The sequence below is a fragment of the Notechis scutatus genome, chromosome 4, assembly GCF_049901735.1.
Source record: "Notechis scutatus isolate UNSWTSFEM ecotype Mainland chromosome 4, rNotScu1.2, whole genome shotgun sequence".
Lineage (NCBI taxonomy): Eukaryota > Metazoa > Chordata > Lepidosauria > Squamata > Elapidae > Notechis > Notechis scutatus.
In genome coordinates, this window is record NC_142012.1 from 113236294 (window position 1) to 113250415 (window position 14122).

A 14122-nucleotide genomic window follows, 5' to 3' on the forward strand; every position below is an offset into this window, starting at 1 on the left:
AGACCCATTAAATCTTTCACTTTCTCCTGGTTTTATGCACAATGTTTTTTTTCTCATTTCTGGACTTTTGGTCCTGCAGCAATCTTGAGCTCAAGGCTGTATCGGTAATTATATTGACCCTATATGACGCATTTATATTCCATGATCTTATTCATGATAGCCTACATGAATGCCTATGTTGGGCCATAAAGACAAACTGTGACCTTACTGGTACACCAGATATTTTGTTGCCCTGCTCTCTTTATCTTTTCTAGATAAACATCTAGATTGAAGTTTGTCTCCTTGCTTTTTGGTGTTCAGTGACTTCAATGTCTATGTCCTATTGTTCAGGAAATGTCAGAGTTCATGGTCTCCAAAGTAATCATACGATTGTCATAGATTGATACATGCCAGGAAATATATGCTGATCTCATTTTCATATCAGAGAAATTATGCTGTGATTTGGATATGGATGGCATTATATGTATCATTTGCCAATTAAGACTGCCACCTGCAGAGTTGGGGGGGCATCAGGAGGGTCTTCTCAGGAGAGTTTTTGGAAGGCATTTGGGAACATTGCCAAAGACCTACAAGGGCTACTCATTGGCCTATTGATAGTGTTCACCCAGCCTCCAACTTTTGAAGGGGTAGGTCGTTGAGTATATAGTGGGAATTCATCTATAAAGTACCTTAGAACAAGTAGATTAGCTACACTTTTTTCAGTCTGTGTTCAAGCTGGATGCTAGGAGATGTTATTCATTGATTCATAGGGCTGTATGTATGTATTGTATGTAATGTATTGTGTGTAATATATGTATTTATTGCTACTCTGGGCCCAGCTGGTGTTCAATCTCATCTTAGTGTCTTGAGACAACAGGGATCTTAATGGGACGAATAGAATACAATTAAGCCCAAGCCAAGACAGAGCTGCTGTTGGAATACACTGATGGAAGTTGTGACTAGGAAGGATACATCCCTACTTGGAAAAGAGGACCTGGGTAATTCTTGGTATTATCACCAGTTTGCTGTACTCTCTACATGAGGGTGTCTTGAAGATCACCCAGTTACAGTTGGTTCAAAAATTAGTGTTTTTTAAAAATTCATTGTCATAAACATATTACACTTACACAGCAGTCCCTATAATGGTTGTCAATTGTTTTCATAGGAAATTCAAGGAGATGGCTTTAACTTACAAAACATATATGAATGGTGCCCAAGATCAATAAAAATCAACTTTTCAATGTCATTCTCCCAGAAGCAACAACTGGTAGTACCCATTATCTAGAAGAGGACCCAAGGACAGTATAAATAGTATCTCAGACATACCACCCACACTTAAGAACAGCCTCCCCATTGATAGTCTTCTGAAATTTGGTCAAAGAGGCACTCATCTGTTGTTTCAGACATTGATCAGTATTATGTATTTTGCTGCAGGACACACTATTATTTTCTACAGTGGACATTTTAATTTCTACTGAATTATCCTTTAATTGAAATAAACTGCTGAGATTCTGGAAATATTTAATAGCATACCAGCACAACGATAGGGCCACAAACATTGGCCTCTGCTGCCTATCAGAGCTTTGGTTAATTAAATCTTTCACATAACAGATTCAATAAAAGATGTAGACTAGACTACTACCTTTAATTACACTCATGTCGCATAGGGTATTCCCAGGTACCAGTCAATCCTGACAGCAAATATACAAGCAAAATAGAAGTCCGATTTTACCTCAACCATAGTCACACCACAGTATTCTACTAAAACCAGAATTCTAATCTACGGATTACCTTGCAGGCCAACATATTGTTGCTTATGTTCCATCATCTAGAAGTTATTTGCAGAATGCATATACTGTTATTGGTTTCATGTTTTTAAATATGTTTTCCTAGAGTAGTTAAATGAACGTGCCTTTATTTTTAAATTTGTGGTTTTCTTGCAAGGCCTTTATCATGGTCCGTATATTCAAGTGTGAATGCCAACCTATTCTTATGTCAATCATGCCTTTTTAATTTTTTTAAACTTTTTTGAGTTGTCATCTTCATCATCATCCTACATTTCCTCTGGGCCACAAATTGACATATTTGGATCTCTCTCCATTTAATTTCGATAGCCATTCTGTTGGATAGATTGGGCTAAAACTGCCCCCAAGTCACCTAGTGATTTTTAAGGAGAGACAGCAACCTGAATCTGGTTCTCACTGAATACCTTAACTCAGATGTCTCATTCTCGCGGCCCGCAGGCCAATTGCGGCCCGCAGGACGATATCCTGTGGCCCCCACCATTATATGAAAGTATAATATTAGTGTATAATATAAATATAAAGTATAATATAAAGTATAATATTATGTGGCCCAGCCTCACCCAGACTCTGCCTCCAGCGGCCCCCAGGTAAATTGTGCTTGAGACCCCTGCCTTAACTATTAAACTACACCAGCTCAACAAAATTCATCATTTTGAAGGCATTTCTGAGTTTCATTATTATGTCCACCATTCCATTGCTGTCAGCATATATCATTAAGTCGTTTTTTTCTTCTTTAATTTATTGTGCTATTCCTGATCAGTTTATTTTCCATTCTTACTGTAATTCACCTGCCCTTCTTGTGCAATTCACAACTTCCCCCATATTGTGTAGTGTCTTTGATACTTCAGCATGACCACGTCTCCAAGAAAAAAAAAATTCCAAAAAAATAAAAAAAAATAAAAAGTTTTTACGAACCAATCAGGAATATCTTTAAAACCGAGTCCATCGCAAGCCCTTGAACGTTTACTGCATTGCAACCCCACCAAGGCAGGGCGAAAAGGAGACGCCAGATAGAAGTGAAAGCCCCACTAAATACCAGTCCAGCTTGGAAGCGGTCCTTATGCGGAGGGTCCAGCTCAGTCCAACCGCGACCCTCCCCCGGCGGCCGCTCGAGCCGTGAGGGGCCACGCACATCCTTCGGGATTTCTCCCCGGCCGTCGTCCCCTCACCCCCCTCGCCCGTCCCTATGGGGCCCGCTGGAAGCCGGCGAGGCAGGGCAGGGGAAGCGGTTGGCCTTCCTGAACCATACCCTTCGCCCTCTGACCGCCCGAGGAAAAGAGGCGGCGCCGCTCACTCGCTCCCACTCAGCGGCGCCCGTTTAGGAAACATGGGGAAGGCGGAAGTGGGGCCTTGGCTCGGCGGCTGGAGCGTTTCGGCCGAAGGAAGGGAGGCGGCTGGGCGACCGCGCTGCTGAGCCTCCGCATGACATGCCCTTTTCCCGAGGCGTTCATTCTCACGCCGCCCCCCCTTTTTTTCCAACCACGGGGATACCGAAGGACACTCCCCCCCACCTCCAGAAAAGCCGTTACCGGGGGAGGGCGGCCCGGCGGAACGGGTCCAGTTTACCTCGGCAGGAGCTGATTCCGTGTCTTCGGCAGAATCAAACTCTTGCCCGACACCCGCTTCCCCGTCCCCACCATCCCGCTCGCGTTGTTAAGAGGTGTAGGTTGCTTTGCCAGCAGGATTTGCCGGAGAGGATGCAGAGGAATCTTAACGGGTGTTAGGCAGGGCAAGTGCCAAATTGTACAGGGGAGGGAGAGGTTTTTATTTTATTTTATTTAAAGCCCGTTAGTCTCCGGTCGGCCTTGGGTGGGAGTGAAAATCCGGTGGGTAGAGGATAAAATCAAATATATATTGTCTGGAAGTATGGAAGAGCAGAACTATCTCTAGGATTACAGAGGTATGCTGGAAATTAACATTTGGAGAAAAGAATCTGAAGGGACGGTCAGCTAGGTTAGGGAACCTGGCCCATTTTGTTTAATGCTGCTGAATGAATAAGAATCTCAAAAATGAGAGTTGCTTAGTTTTCTGAAAGGCTCTGTCAGGCTTCCCCGTTGTGAAAAATACCTTCTGACCCAGTGTTTTATTTCTGTGGCTATTGTTACTCAAAATTTCTCCCCCACCCCTTTGTTACTATGTTGTCAGAGCAAGCTCAAAAGTGGTTCCCAACTCATGTGCAGGTCACAGTCCTTCAGGCCAAAGGTCTCAAGCCAAAGGGCAAAAGTGGCACTAATGATACATACACTATCATACAATTGGGAAAAGAGAAATACTCCACTTCGGTGGCAGAGAAGACCCTTGATCCAATATGGAAAGAAGAAGCTTCGTTTGAGCTGCCTGGATTGCTGATGGAAGGGAACTCTGAAAAATACGTTCTCTACCTGATAGTCATGCACAGGTCTCTTGTTGGCCTTGATAAGTTTCTGGGACAAGTGGCAATTAATCTAAATGATATCTTTGAAGACAAACTGAGAAGGAAAACAGAGTAAGTGTTATTTTTATATGTCTTGTGTTGGAAATGTAATCTTTGCAGGTGTTGCAAATCTCTGGTTTTAGGAGATAGAGCCAAACCCTGGCTTCCATAATCTTCCAGTGCTCTTGTTGACTAGGGCTAATGGGTATTAATAAGTACCAACTTTAAAGGTCACATGTTCTCCAATCCTTTTTTAAAAGGTTACCTTAAAATCTCCACAAATTGTTCACATAACTACCTCATAAGTACAATTAGTATGAAGTTAAAGTCAATGAGAATTTATAGGCTTGCTCATAAGAGCCATAGTTCATTGCTCATACGTAGTTGAAAACGTTTCCCCCCCAATTTGATGGGATCAACCATGAATTGTGGATTATGCACTAGTAACCAAAAGAGAGTGAAATCAATATGGATTTTTTGGATTATTTTATTTTGAAAATATGTCTTGTAAATTATGGCTTATATTGTAACTTGATCTACGTTGAATATATACAAGCAATGGTGGAGTAGTCTGGGAACAAGAACTTTGATTTTTGGATTGATGATTTGAGAGATGTGGTAGTTTCTTGTCTGATTTATTGATTGGAAGATGTATGGCTTGAAATCAGAGCCTATGAACTTCTACTGATGTTCTCCACAGTGTAACATTCCTGATTCTGAGAATATGCTGTATCTTTGGAGATATGTTGCTTCTTTTTTTTTCTACTCATGTTACATGATGTCCTGTTATTCCATACACAGTACAATATGTGTATGTGTGTGTATGTGCACAAAAATGTTCTTGGATGTGATATTTTGGGAAATACAGGTACGGTATTCTTGGATGTGATATTGATTTCATTATATTTATATCTGTACTTTATATTTCCACATTTTTTCTAATAGTGCAAGACAGTTTTATGCCTATAAGAAAAAACCTATGTGAGAGGTTTGGTTTAGAGTAACAATGAGCTCTTTGGTTGAATGGAAATCTCACAGAATAAAACCACCATTTCAACTCCTATTAATAAACATTATTATGTTTACTACATGGATGTGATAATGGAACCATCCATACAGCTTTTATTTTATTGAATTGAGATATATTTAATTTTCTAATTTTTCAGAATATGGAAAACAACACTTGGAAGCATTCCTTTTGAAATGTTTACAGTTTCTTATTAGATGTTTGTCCCAAGTATCAATTATCCTCCTAAATGGCCACTTAGTTGGAAAGCAGTGTCTATGTTTTCAGCTGCAGTATTGAAGTAGAGTATTGTATATTGAAAAAAAAAAACCTTGGGAATGAAGTTTCACAGATTTTATCACAAACCATTTTTATTTATTTTTAATGTGTAATAGTAAATATTTAAATTCTGAAACAAAGGAGTTTTCCCCCTTTCCATTCACTTTTGTCCAGTTCTTTGAGACTGCCTGGAAAAATCCCTGCAGTTTTTCTTGACTAGGTTTAGTGGTTTGCCATTGCCTCCTTTCTGGACCAGAGAGAAAGAAACTGGCCAAGGTTCCCTAGCTGGTTTTGTGCCCAAGGTGCAACTAAAACGCATAGCCTCCCAGTTTCTATCCTATTGCCTAATTATCTCAAATGTATCATACTGTAGTTAATTTTTGAGTTTTGTTATAAAGAGATTTTAAGATTGTTATCTAGGAAGAATCTATTTACATATTCAGGGAGGATAGAATATTTTACAAATATTTCTTAAATATCTTCATTTGACAATTAAAACATTTTTGACCAGCCTTATTGTATTGCATTGTCTCCTTTATTCCCCACCATTTGGAAGTCAGGATTAAGGTAATATTGATATTAGAATATTAAATGATAAACTGCACAATATTTGTATACCCCAATTTTGGAATTAATATACTCACTTCAGTCCTTACATAGCATGCATTTAAATAGAATTATGTCTTTAAAAGAGGTATTATATTTCACCTTAATATTCAGGAGAAATAGTGATATTATTTGGCCAATCAATTCTAATGATATGATATACCAATTATTTTGTTTGTACATTTATTTTTTCTGCAATGTGTTCATATCTTTTAAGTAGAGACTGTGGCCTAACTGAACAGTTATTTTTTTTGCACAACATTTATGTCAAGTTTATAACATTTTTATGTTATAAACAATACAGTATATCTGATCTTCTGTCTGACTGTGCCATGTGTCATAGTTGAATTGTAGTGGCAGATACACAGAACATCATTAACAGACAGAATCTATTTAGCATGTTCACTCAAGATAACAAACCTAATGGTTCAGTTGTGTTTTCCTCCATAAATCTACTAGCATTGGAATGTGCAATATTTATGTAGTTTGAAATAATTCAGAAGAGTTAAATATAGCATATGAATGATTTTATGCCTAGTTTACTCTTTGCACATGTTGCTTTTCTTTGGTATTAGCAAAGAAAGGCACAGCCTTCTGATAATTCTAAATTAGTCAGAAGTAGGCAGGTAGAAGTAGGTAGATTCATTTAAGTAAGATTTACATATCAAATATGAATATAGATAGGACTGCAGTCCAAACATGTAGTCTGAATGTAATAGTATTAAGATTTTTTTGGTAAATGTTTATTATATAATGAATATATTTGCTCCCTAATCCAAACATATTTTTAATTTAGGAAGCATATCAATGTAAAAGGATATATTTTTCTAGACAGAAAAAGTGCCAGTATACAGTATGTTTATGGCATTGAATGTAAGAAGCATTTCTTGTATATGTGCTATTATGTTTCGCCAGGGACAAACTGTTCACTTCATTTTTACTTTAACACATGGTCAGTTATTATATTTTTAAATAGTTTCAAATTATATTATGCTATGCATTCCATAATAACACTTTTTCACTCATTTGGTGAAGCTAGAAAGGCCATTTATCACCTTCTCTTGCAATTCCCTGTGGTTTGTGATATTCTCCACTCTTAAAAATAAAACTCTACATTCTTTAAGGTTGTACTTCATAACACAAAGTGAAACAGATGCAAAGATAGAGAAATAAAAATTAAAAAAATAGCATACAGTCTGTTCATTTTTTTGAAAGAGTTCCTCTTCCATCTGTTGTATTGGGCTAAGATACTAAGTTAACCCAGTGTAGACATTTGGAACATACAAACAGTAAGGGTTGGAGTTCTACATCAGATCCAAATTTCTTGAAGTGAGAAAACTTACTTGGGTTTGGAGTATAGAGTCTGTTTTTCTGGCCAATGTGTACAGTATTAGATTTTGCTTACCGGCCTTGATGTAAGCCTTCTTGCTCACAACTTGGTTGTGGGAAGTTCATAGAAAGTTGCCTTATCTGACAACCATGGGATTAGTTTAATGACTACATTGCTTAGTGATGGAAATTCCAGTCCCAATTGCTGTTAAAAATCCAGGGTTACATCTATATATTAAAACAATGGAAGCTTCTTTCTGCATTTCCAACACAAGTATTGGGCTAGTCCACCTTAGCATAAATGGATGGCTTTATTGGGGTGGGTGGAGGGTGGGTGGGTATTATCATTATGGTTATCATTGTTTTCTAAAAATGTCATATCTATATTTTGCATTTTATTTTGCATAGGCACCGTTGTTTTGTTATATATTCAGTGTTTGTGTTGCTAGAAGTAGTAAAACTTCAGTGCATTATAACTATAATTGTGATATAGAAATACATACCAATTTTGTGTGGTTATATATTATCATCCAAAATTCATGGTGGACAAAACTAGGTTATCACCAAAATTTCATCATTATCCCATTTGGCGATTTGTGATTGAGATGGTAGAAAGAAGATACGTTTTTTCTAAGCTTTTCAAAGATAAAATTGTATATTATATATGAACAAATACAGTAGCTTTACAAATAAGCTGTCCTCTGGTCCAATACTTTAAATGTAAAATATAGGTACTAATCAATTCTGAAGAATGTCTAATAATATAATGCTGACTTTTTTCCAGATGAATAATAAATATAAATTGTATAAATATAAATAATGTTTCTTTACCTTCATATACTTTGAGCAAATTTGGAGCATTTTATCTAAAATAATTCTTCAATGATGATGTAAATTTAACATGACTTAGTTTTGGAATAAATGAAATCCAAGTATTTGATTATTTTTATTAGTAATTCTTTTAGTTTTCATATAGTTAATAGATTCCTTTTTCCAACACACTATATGTATGGTTTTCTAAAAAACAGACTTCAGAATCATGTTTGCACATGTTTCTTTTTGGAAAAGGATAGATAACAGTTGATCTAGAATTCTAGGAAGACCGCACAACTAGCAACTTGTTCAATTTTCTTTTTATCAGAGAAAGTTGTGTTGCCAGGCATTGTGACTTTAAAAATATATCAACCCCCAAACCCAAGGCATAAATATTAACTTTATTTAAATTGCTGTTAGTAATGGCTTAAGCATATTTCTTTAAAAATAATACAAGTGATGAAGCTTAACCTTATCTATAGCAAAATACAATATATTCACTTTGGCAGAAGACCCAAGGATTATTTGGTGGTTTCTTTTATGAGTATGAATATTATGAGTATGAATAAATTTCAGCTGTTGGGGAAAGAATTGCTGCTTCAGATTTGGAACAAGTGTAATTTACAGCTCTTGGATTATTAAATCATGAACACCTGAAATAGTTGTGTTGCTTTCTTTTTTGACTACCCAACATTGTAAGGCATGACAATTTGAGGGACTTAAGGCCTTTTCATTATTTAGCTAATACTTGGAGGCCAACTCTGATCTGCTTTGAGCCTTTGGTGCACTTATTCTTTCCCTTAACACAGAATAAAATAAAGAATGAATAATTATTTTTGTTTAGATCAGTGGTAGTCAACCTGGTCCCTACCGCCCACTAGTGGGCGTGCCAGCTTTCATGGTAGGGGTTTTGTCCCCTATTTTATAAATCACCATTACTGTGGAACCGGTGGGCGGTTAGAGAAAACTTTACTACTAACAGAGATACAAAAGTGGGTGGTAGGTATAAAAAGGTTGACTACCCCTGGTTTAGATGGTCAAAAAAAAAACACATTAAAGCTGTAATTCTATCCTCATAGAACTTCCATTAATAGGCTTTATTTTTAATTAGAGAGGGATGTGGCTATACTATTAAGATGATCTTAGAAATTTGGAAGATTGGGGAGGGGTAGTGTGAATGTTTACTCGTGTATAAATTTGTAAATGTAAAATCACATTTCTTTCTGGCCAAAGGTGGGCATTTTTAATTGTATTTATTTATTGAAAAGTAGCCATTTCCATTCAAACTATTGAAACTTTCATTAATTTAGTTTGTAACAGTACCATAGAAACAATAAACAAAAGTATTGAATTACTACAGCTTTGGTTGGTTATGATTTATTTCCTAATCCAAATTTTGGAATAATTTCATATCATAATTAGTATCTAAATTAATAAGACTTTTATACCTTTATACAGAGGAATGCTTCAAATGGAAGCATAGTTTTTTATTCTGCCCTTCACAGTAAAAATATGTGTATATTTTCTCAAACGTTATGATTCTCCATTCACTACATAATCCAATTGCACAAACATTTTTAACAAAGTACACATAACATGAAATGCTAATGTCACAGCATAGAAAGCTATAGTATGTCACAAAAATTAATGTCTACAGGCAGTTCTCAAATCACAACAATAATTGAGCCCAGAATTATAAGTTGTTGCAATCATTAATTAAGACATTGCATCACTAGGCCCAATTTTTCAGAATTTCCAAATCCATTTATCCAATGGGCATTTTTTGCCTGCAATTGGAAGTAAACACTGGAAACAAGCAAAAAATATCAAAAATTATGGTCATATGACTGCAGGATACTCTAAATAGCCATAAAGGTGAACAGCTACCAAAATGCAACCAAATGATTGCGAGGGTGTATACCGTCATTGTAATTTTGAAATCAGTATTTAAGTAGCTTTTGAGGGACTTCTGTTGTAACTTTGAATGGTCAGTAAGCAATCAGTTGCAAGTTGAGGATTACCTATGCATATCATTGAATATTACATATTAAAAAAAATGTTTACATCCATATAAATAAGTTCATGTGTGAGGTTTTGTTCCTGAAAGGAACTGATGTCATTTGACTGATCTTTAGGTGGGACATGAATTAATCTGTGTCAGAGTAGAATTGATTTAAATCAAGATTTTTTTAAAAAAAAATTATTCTAGAAAAAACATTTATTTGACTTACATTTAAAACAGACAAACCAACAGATTATATATATATATATATATCTGTGCTTAAAACATATATATATATATAAAACATATATATATATAAAACATATATATATATATAAAACACACACACACACACACACACACACACATATATACACACACACACACACATACATACATACATACATTTTACAGCATATATTGAGCAATGGTTAATTTTTTTTCTTTATCTTTATCATTGACGTAATCTGCCTTGTTACAATAACTCCTTCGTTCTTTTAATGTTTTAATTTTTCTATATAGTTTGTGATTAAATGCACGTCTTCTGTCATTTCCATAACTTATCCAAATATCAAATATTACCTTTTCTCTAACCACTCATACAAAATCTTGTTTATTTTTTAACAGTTTGGTTAGGCTATCCATCTCAGCGCATTCATGTATTTTTTTAATCACCATATCCTCTGAAGGAATGGAAGACAGTTTCCAGTTTTGTGCGTAGGTTATTCTAGCCACAGTTATGATATGCAAAATTAAATAGTGATATTTTTTCTCCATGTTTGAATCTATCATACTTAGCAGAAAGGTTTCGGGTTCAAGTTTTAAATTTTGTTTTGTTATATTTAAAATCCACTTTCTAATATTTCTCTGACATTTCTGAGCACATGGGCAAGCCCACCACATGTGAAAATATGTTCCTTGTGAGTAGTTACATTTCCAACAATTGGGTGGTAGGTTGAGGAACATCTTAGCCAGTCTCACAGGAGGAAGGAGGAAGGTGCCAGCGATGAACCATTTTATATGTTTTCTTTATACGAGACTGACATGGTTAATTTGTAATTTGTTTGCCAAATGTATTCCCATTTATCTAATTCAATACTATGACCCACCATCAATTTTTATCTACCCTGATTTTTGTATGCTTATAAGGTAAGCAATCTGTATTTTGAATGTCCAAAGAGGACTAAGCATTATCACACTTTTATTGCAAGACATCTCTTATGAGGTTTCCTTTAAAGAAAACATGCTAGCTGCGGTAAATGTGAAATATACCATGTATAACACAAGTTTTAAAATAATTTTTGTGTTTTAATTTACTGAATGTGTGAAACCAGTAAAATATTAATCAGTAGAATAGCCTGCTTGCTGGGATTGTGGGTACTCCATAATTGGAGATTTTCAAGAACAGACTGGACAACTATTTGACTGGTTGCTGGTATAAGGGTCCTGCCTTGAGCAGGGAGGGTTGAGCAGGGAGGGGGTTGGACTAGAAGTCCTCTGAGGTCCCTTCCACCTCTGATTCTATAAGGTTTGTTCCATCGGTGGTATTCAGCAGGTTCTGATCAGTTCTGGAGAACCAGTAGTGGAAATTTTGAGTAGTTTAGAGAACTGGCAAAAAGCACCTCTGACTGGCCCTGCCCCCATCTATTCTGTCCTTCCCGAGTCCCAGCTGGTCGGCTGGGTCTTCTTTTGTTGTCCTGCACAGGAGAATGGAACTAGAAAAGACGTTAGTGGCCACGCCCACAGAACCGGTAGTAAAAAAAATTGAATCCCACCACTAGTTTGTTCCTTAACAGCATATTGGTGAACAAATTATATTCAGGTTATTTTAACTTGATTTTACAGACCTTGGGACTCCCTGTCCATATTGAGGAATCTTTTTTCCTCAATAAGAAAAAGAATATTGAGAAGAGTCCTTGGAAATAGAAATAAACACAGCAATAGGCAAACTGGATTTCATTCCCCTCTAAAATTCAGTGGCAGAATAACCAGGTTTTGGTGGCATGATTTTTATTCCTATTCAGAAATAAGGATGGGGATGGCACAGGCTCTAGGAAGCAAATCTGTAGTGTTGCCAATTTTGGATGTCACTTTTTGGGATGTCACTTTGATTTCCTTAATAAACCAAAAGGAAATTCAGTCCCATACTGTCAATGACATACTTTTTCCATAACTGTACCTGCAACCTTCAAACTGTTTGGGTGAGTTTTCATCCCTACTCAAAGAGAAAAGAGAACAACCACAACTTAAGAACAGTGTGAAATAGCTCAGCATATCCAAACATTGCATCCTTTTGATATGACATATATCGAAAGAATGAAAATTTGTCATAAGAGTAGAATGCTGAAATTAAATAGGATACTGAAAATTAGAAGAAAAACCTATCAAGTAGTTTTGAAAGACACAGTTTAGTCTGTCTTTCTGTGCTTAAAATCATGCAAGACTACATGTCAAGTTTACTTATTGAACCTAGTTATTATTTGTAATATTGTAGTGTACTTTATAAAAGATGTGGATAATATACTTAGCCTCAACATTAGATAATATACTGAACCTAGTTATTATTTGTAATACTGTAGTGTACTTTATAAAAAATGTGGATAATATACTTAGCCTCAACAATGACATTTAATGTAGGGTTTTGGGTTTTTTTGCACTTTCACAAAAGCTATTGTTATAGTGATTAAATCTATAAACTTCTTTCAAGTATTTTATGAACTAAGAACATCATTTTGGGTTGTTACTCTTTCAGTGTAGACACTATTCCCCAAATAAAATACAGGAATAATATTTTAAGTTTATTACTATGAATTATATAAATAGTGGAAATTATTATTTTTAATTTAATATTGAATAGCAAGAACTTATATATGAAATTATGGGATCTGATCTTGAATTAGGTACAGAAACACCTGACTCAAAAATTGTATGATGGCAGGAACAAGATGCTTAAAACATATATGGTTCATATGGCTTGAACTGTGTTGGCTACTGGTATTACTAAGTGATCAAGAATGGTGGGCTTTCTCTGTTGCCATACTGAGAAAGTTGTATGTAAATGTTTATTTTAAGTCTTCTAAATGACATTTGGTTTCTCTACTTGAGTTTCAGTTTTGAAACTCATTTTAATACACTTTTAAGTGCTACAATTTCTTGAAGTCTAATTAATATTGGTTTATTATATAGGATTCTGATTAAATTAGGCACGTTTATTCTTCTAACACTTATTCTAAAATTTGACCATGGAATACTTTTTGAAATAAATAGATTTAAAATTGTAAAGCAACCTCCCTGACATGTGTCTGTATTTACTTTTTGCAATCTTACATAAGATAGATGAAATGGCATCATATGATTCTAAGGCATGCTTATGCAACTAACAGCATACTATCTTTTTTTTAAGATGGTTTACTCTCGAGTCCAAGCAAGGAAAACGAACTAAAGACAGAGGCGAGATAAAAGTCAACATTCAATTTATGAGAAACAACATGACAGCAAGCATGTTTGACTTGTCAGTTAAGGACAAAACCAAATCTCCTTTTGCTAAATTAAAGGACAAAATGAAGGGTCGTAAGACAGATGGAACATTTTTGGATACATCTTCAGCAATCATTCCAAGTACTAATACCCCAGAAACTAACACTATAACATCCCTCAATGAATTGCAGTTAAAATCAAAGCCAAAAAAGCCTTTTCTTTTGGGACCTCAACGACTCTCTTTGGCTCACTCAATGTCTGATCTAACTGGACCTCAGATAATTTCAGATAAAATTAAATCGGAAACAATTGGCAACTCTTACCTCTTCAGACGTCAGCTTGAGTCTGTTGGTTCTGAGGATGAAGGTGGTAAGTACAGATATCTTAAAAGGCAAACTATTTGAAAAGGCCTT

General features: G+C 35.6%; 1 protein-coding gene across 1 annotated transcript in view; it reads left to right on the top strand.

Moving 5' to 3' along the window:
• Positions 1-3083: 3083 nt before the first annotated feature.
• The window catches only part of RAB11FIP2 (RAB11 family interacting protein 2), a 29241-nt gene continuing 18202 nt past the window's right edge, over positions 3084-14122 (top strand). The window contains exons 1-2 of the mRNA XM_087964462.1: positions 3084-4269; positions 13636-14078. Coding sequence (XP_087820588.1) covers positions 3920-4269; positions 13636-14078 — 793 coding nt within the window. The 5' untranslated portion in view covers positions 3084-3919. The remainder of the gene's footprint in view (positions 4270-13635; positions 14079-14122) is intronic.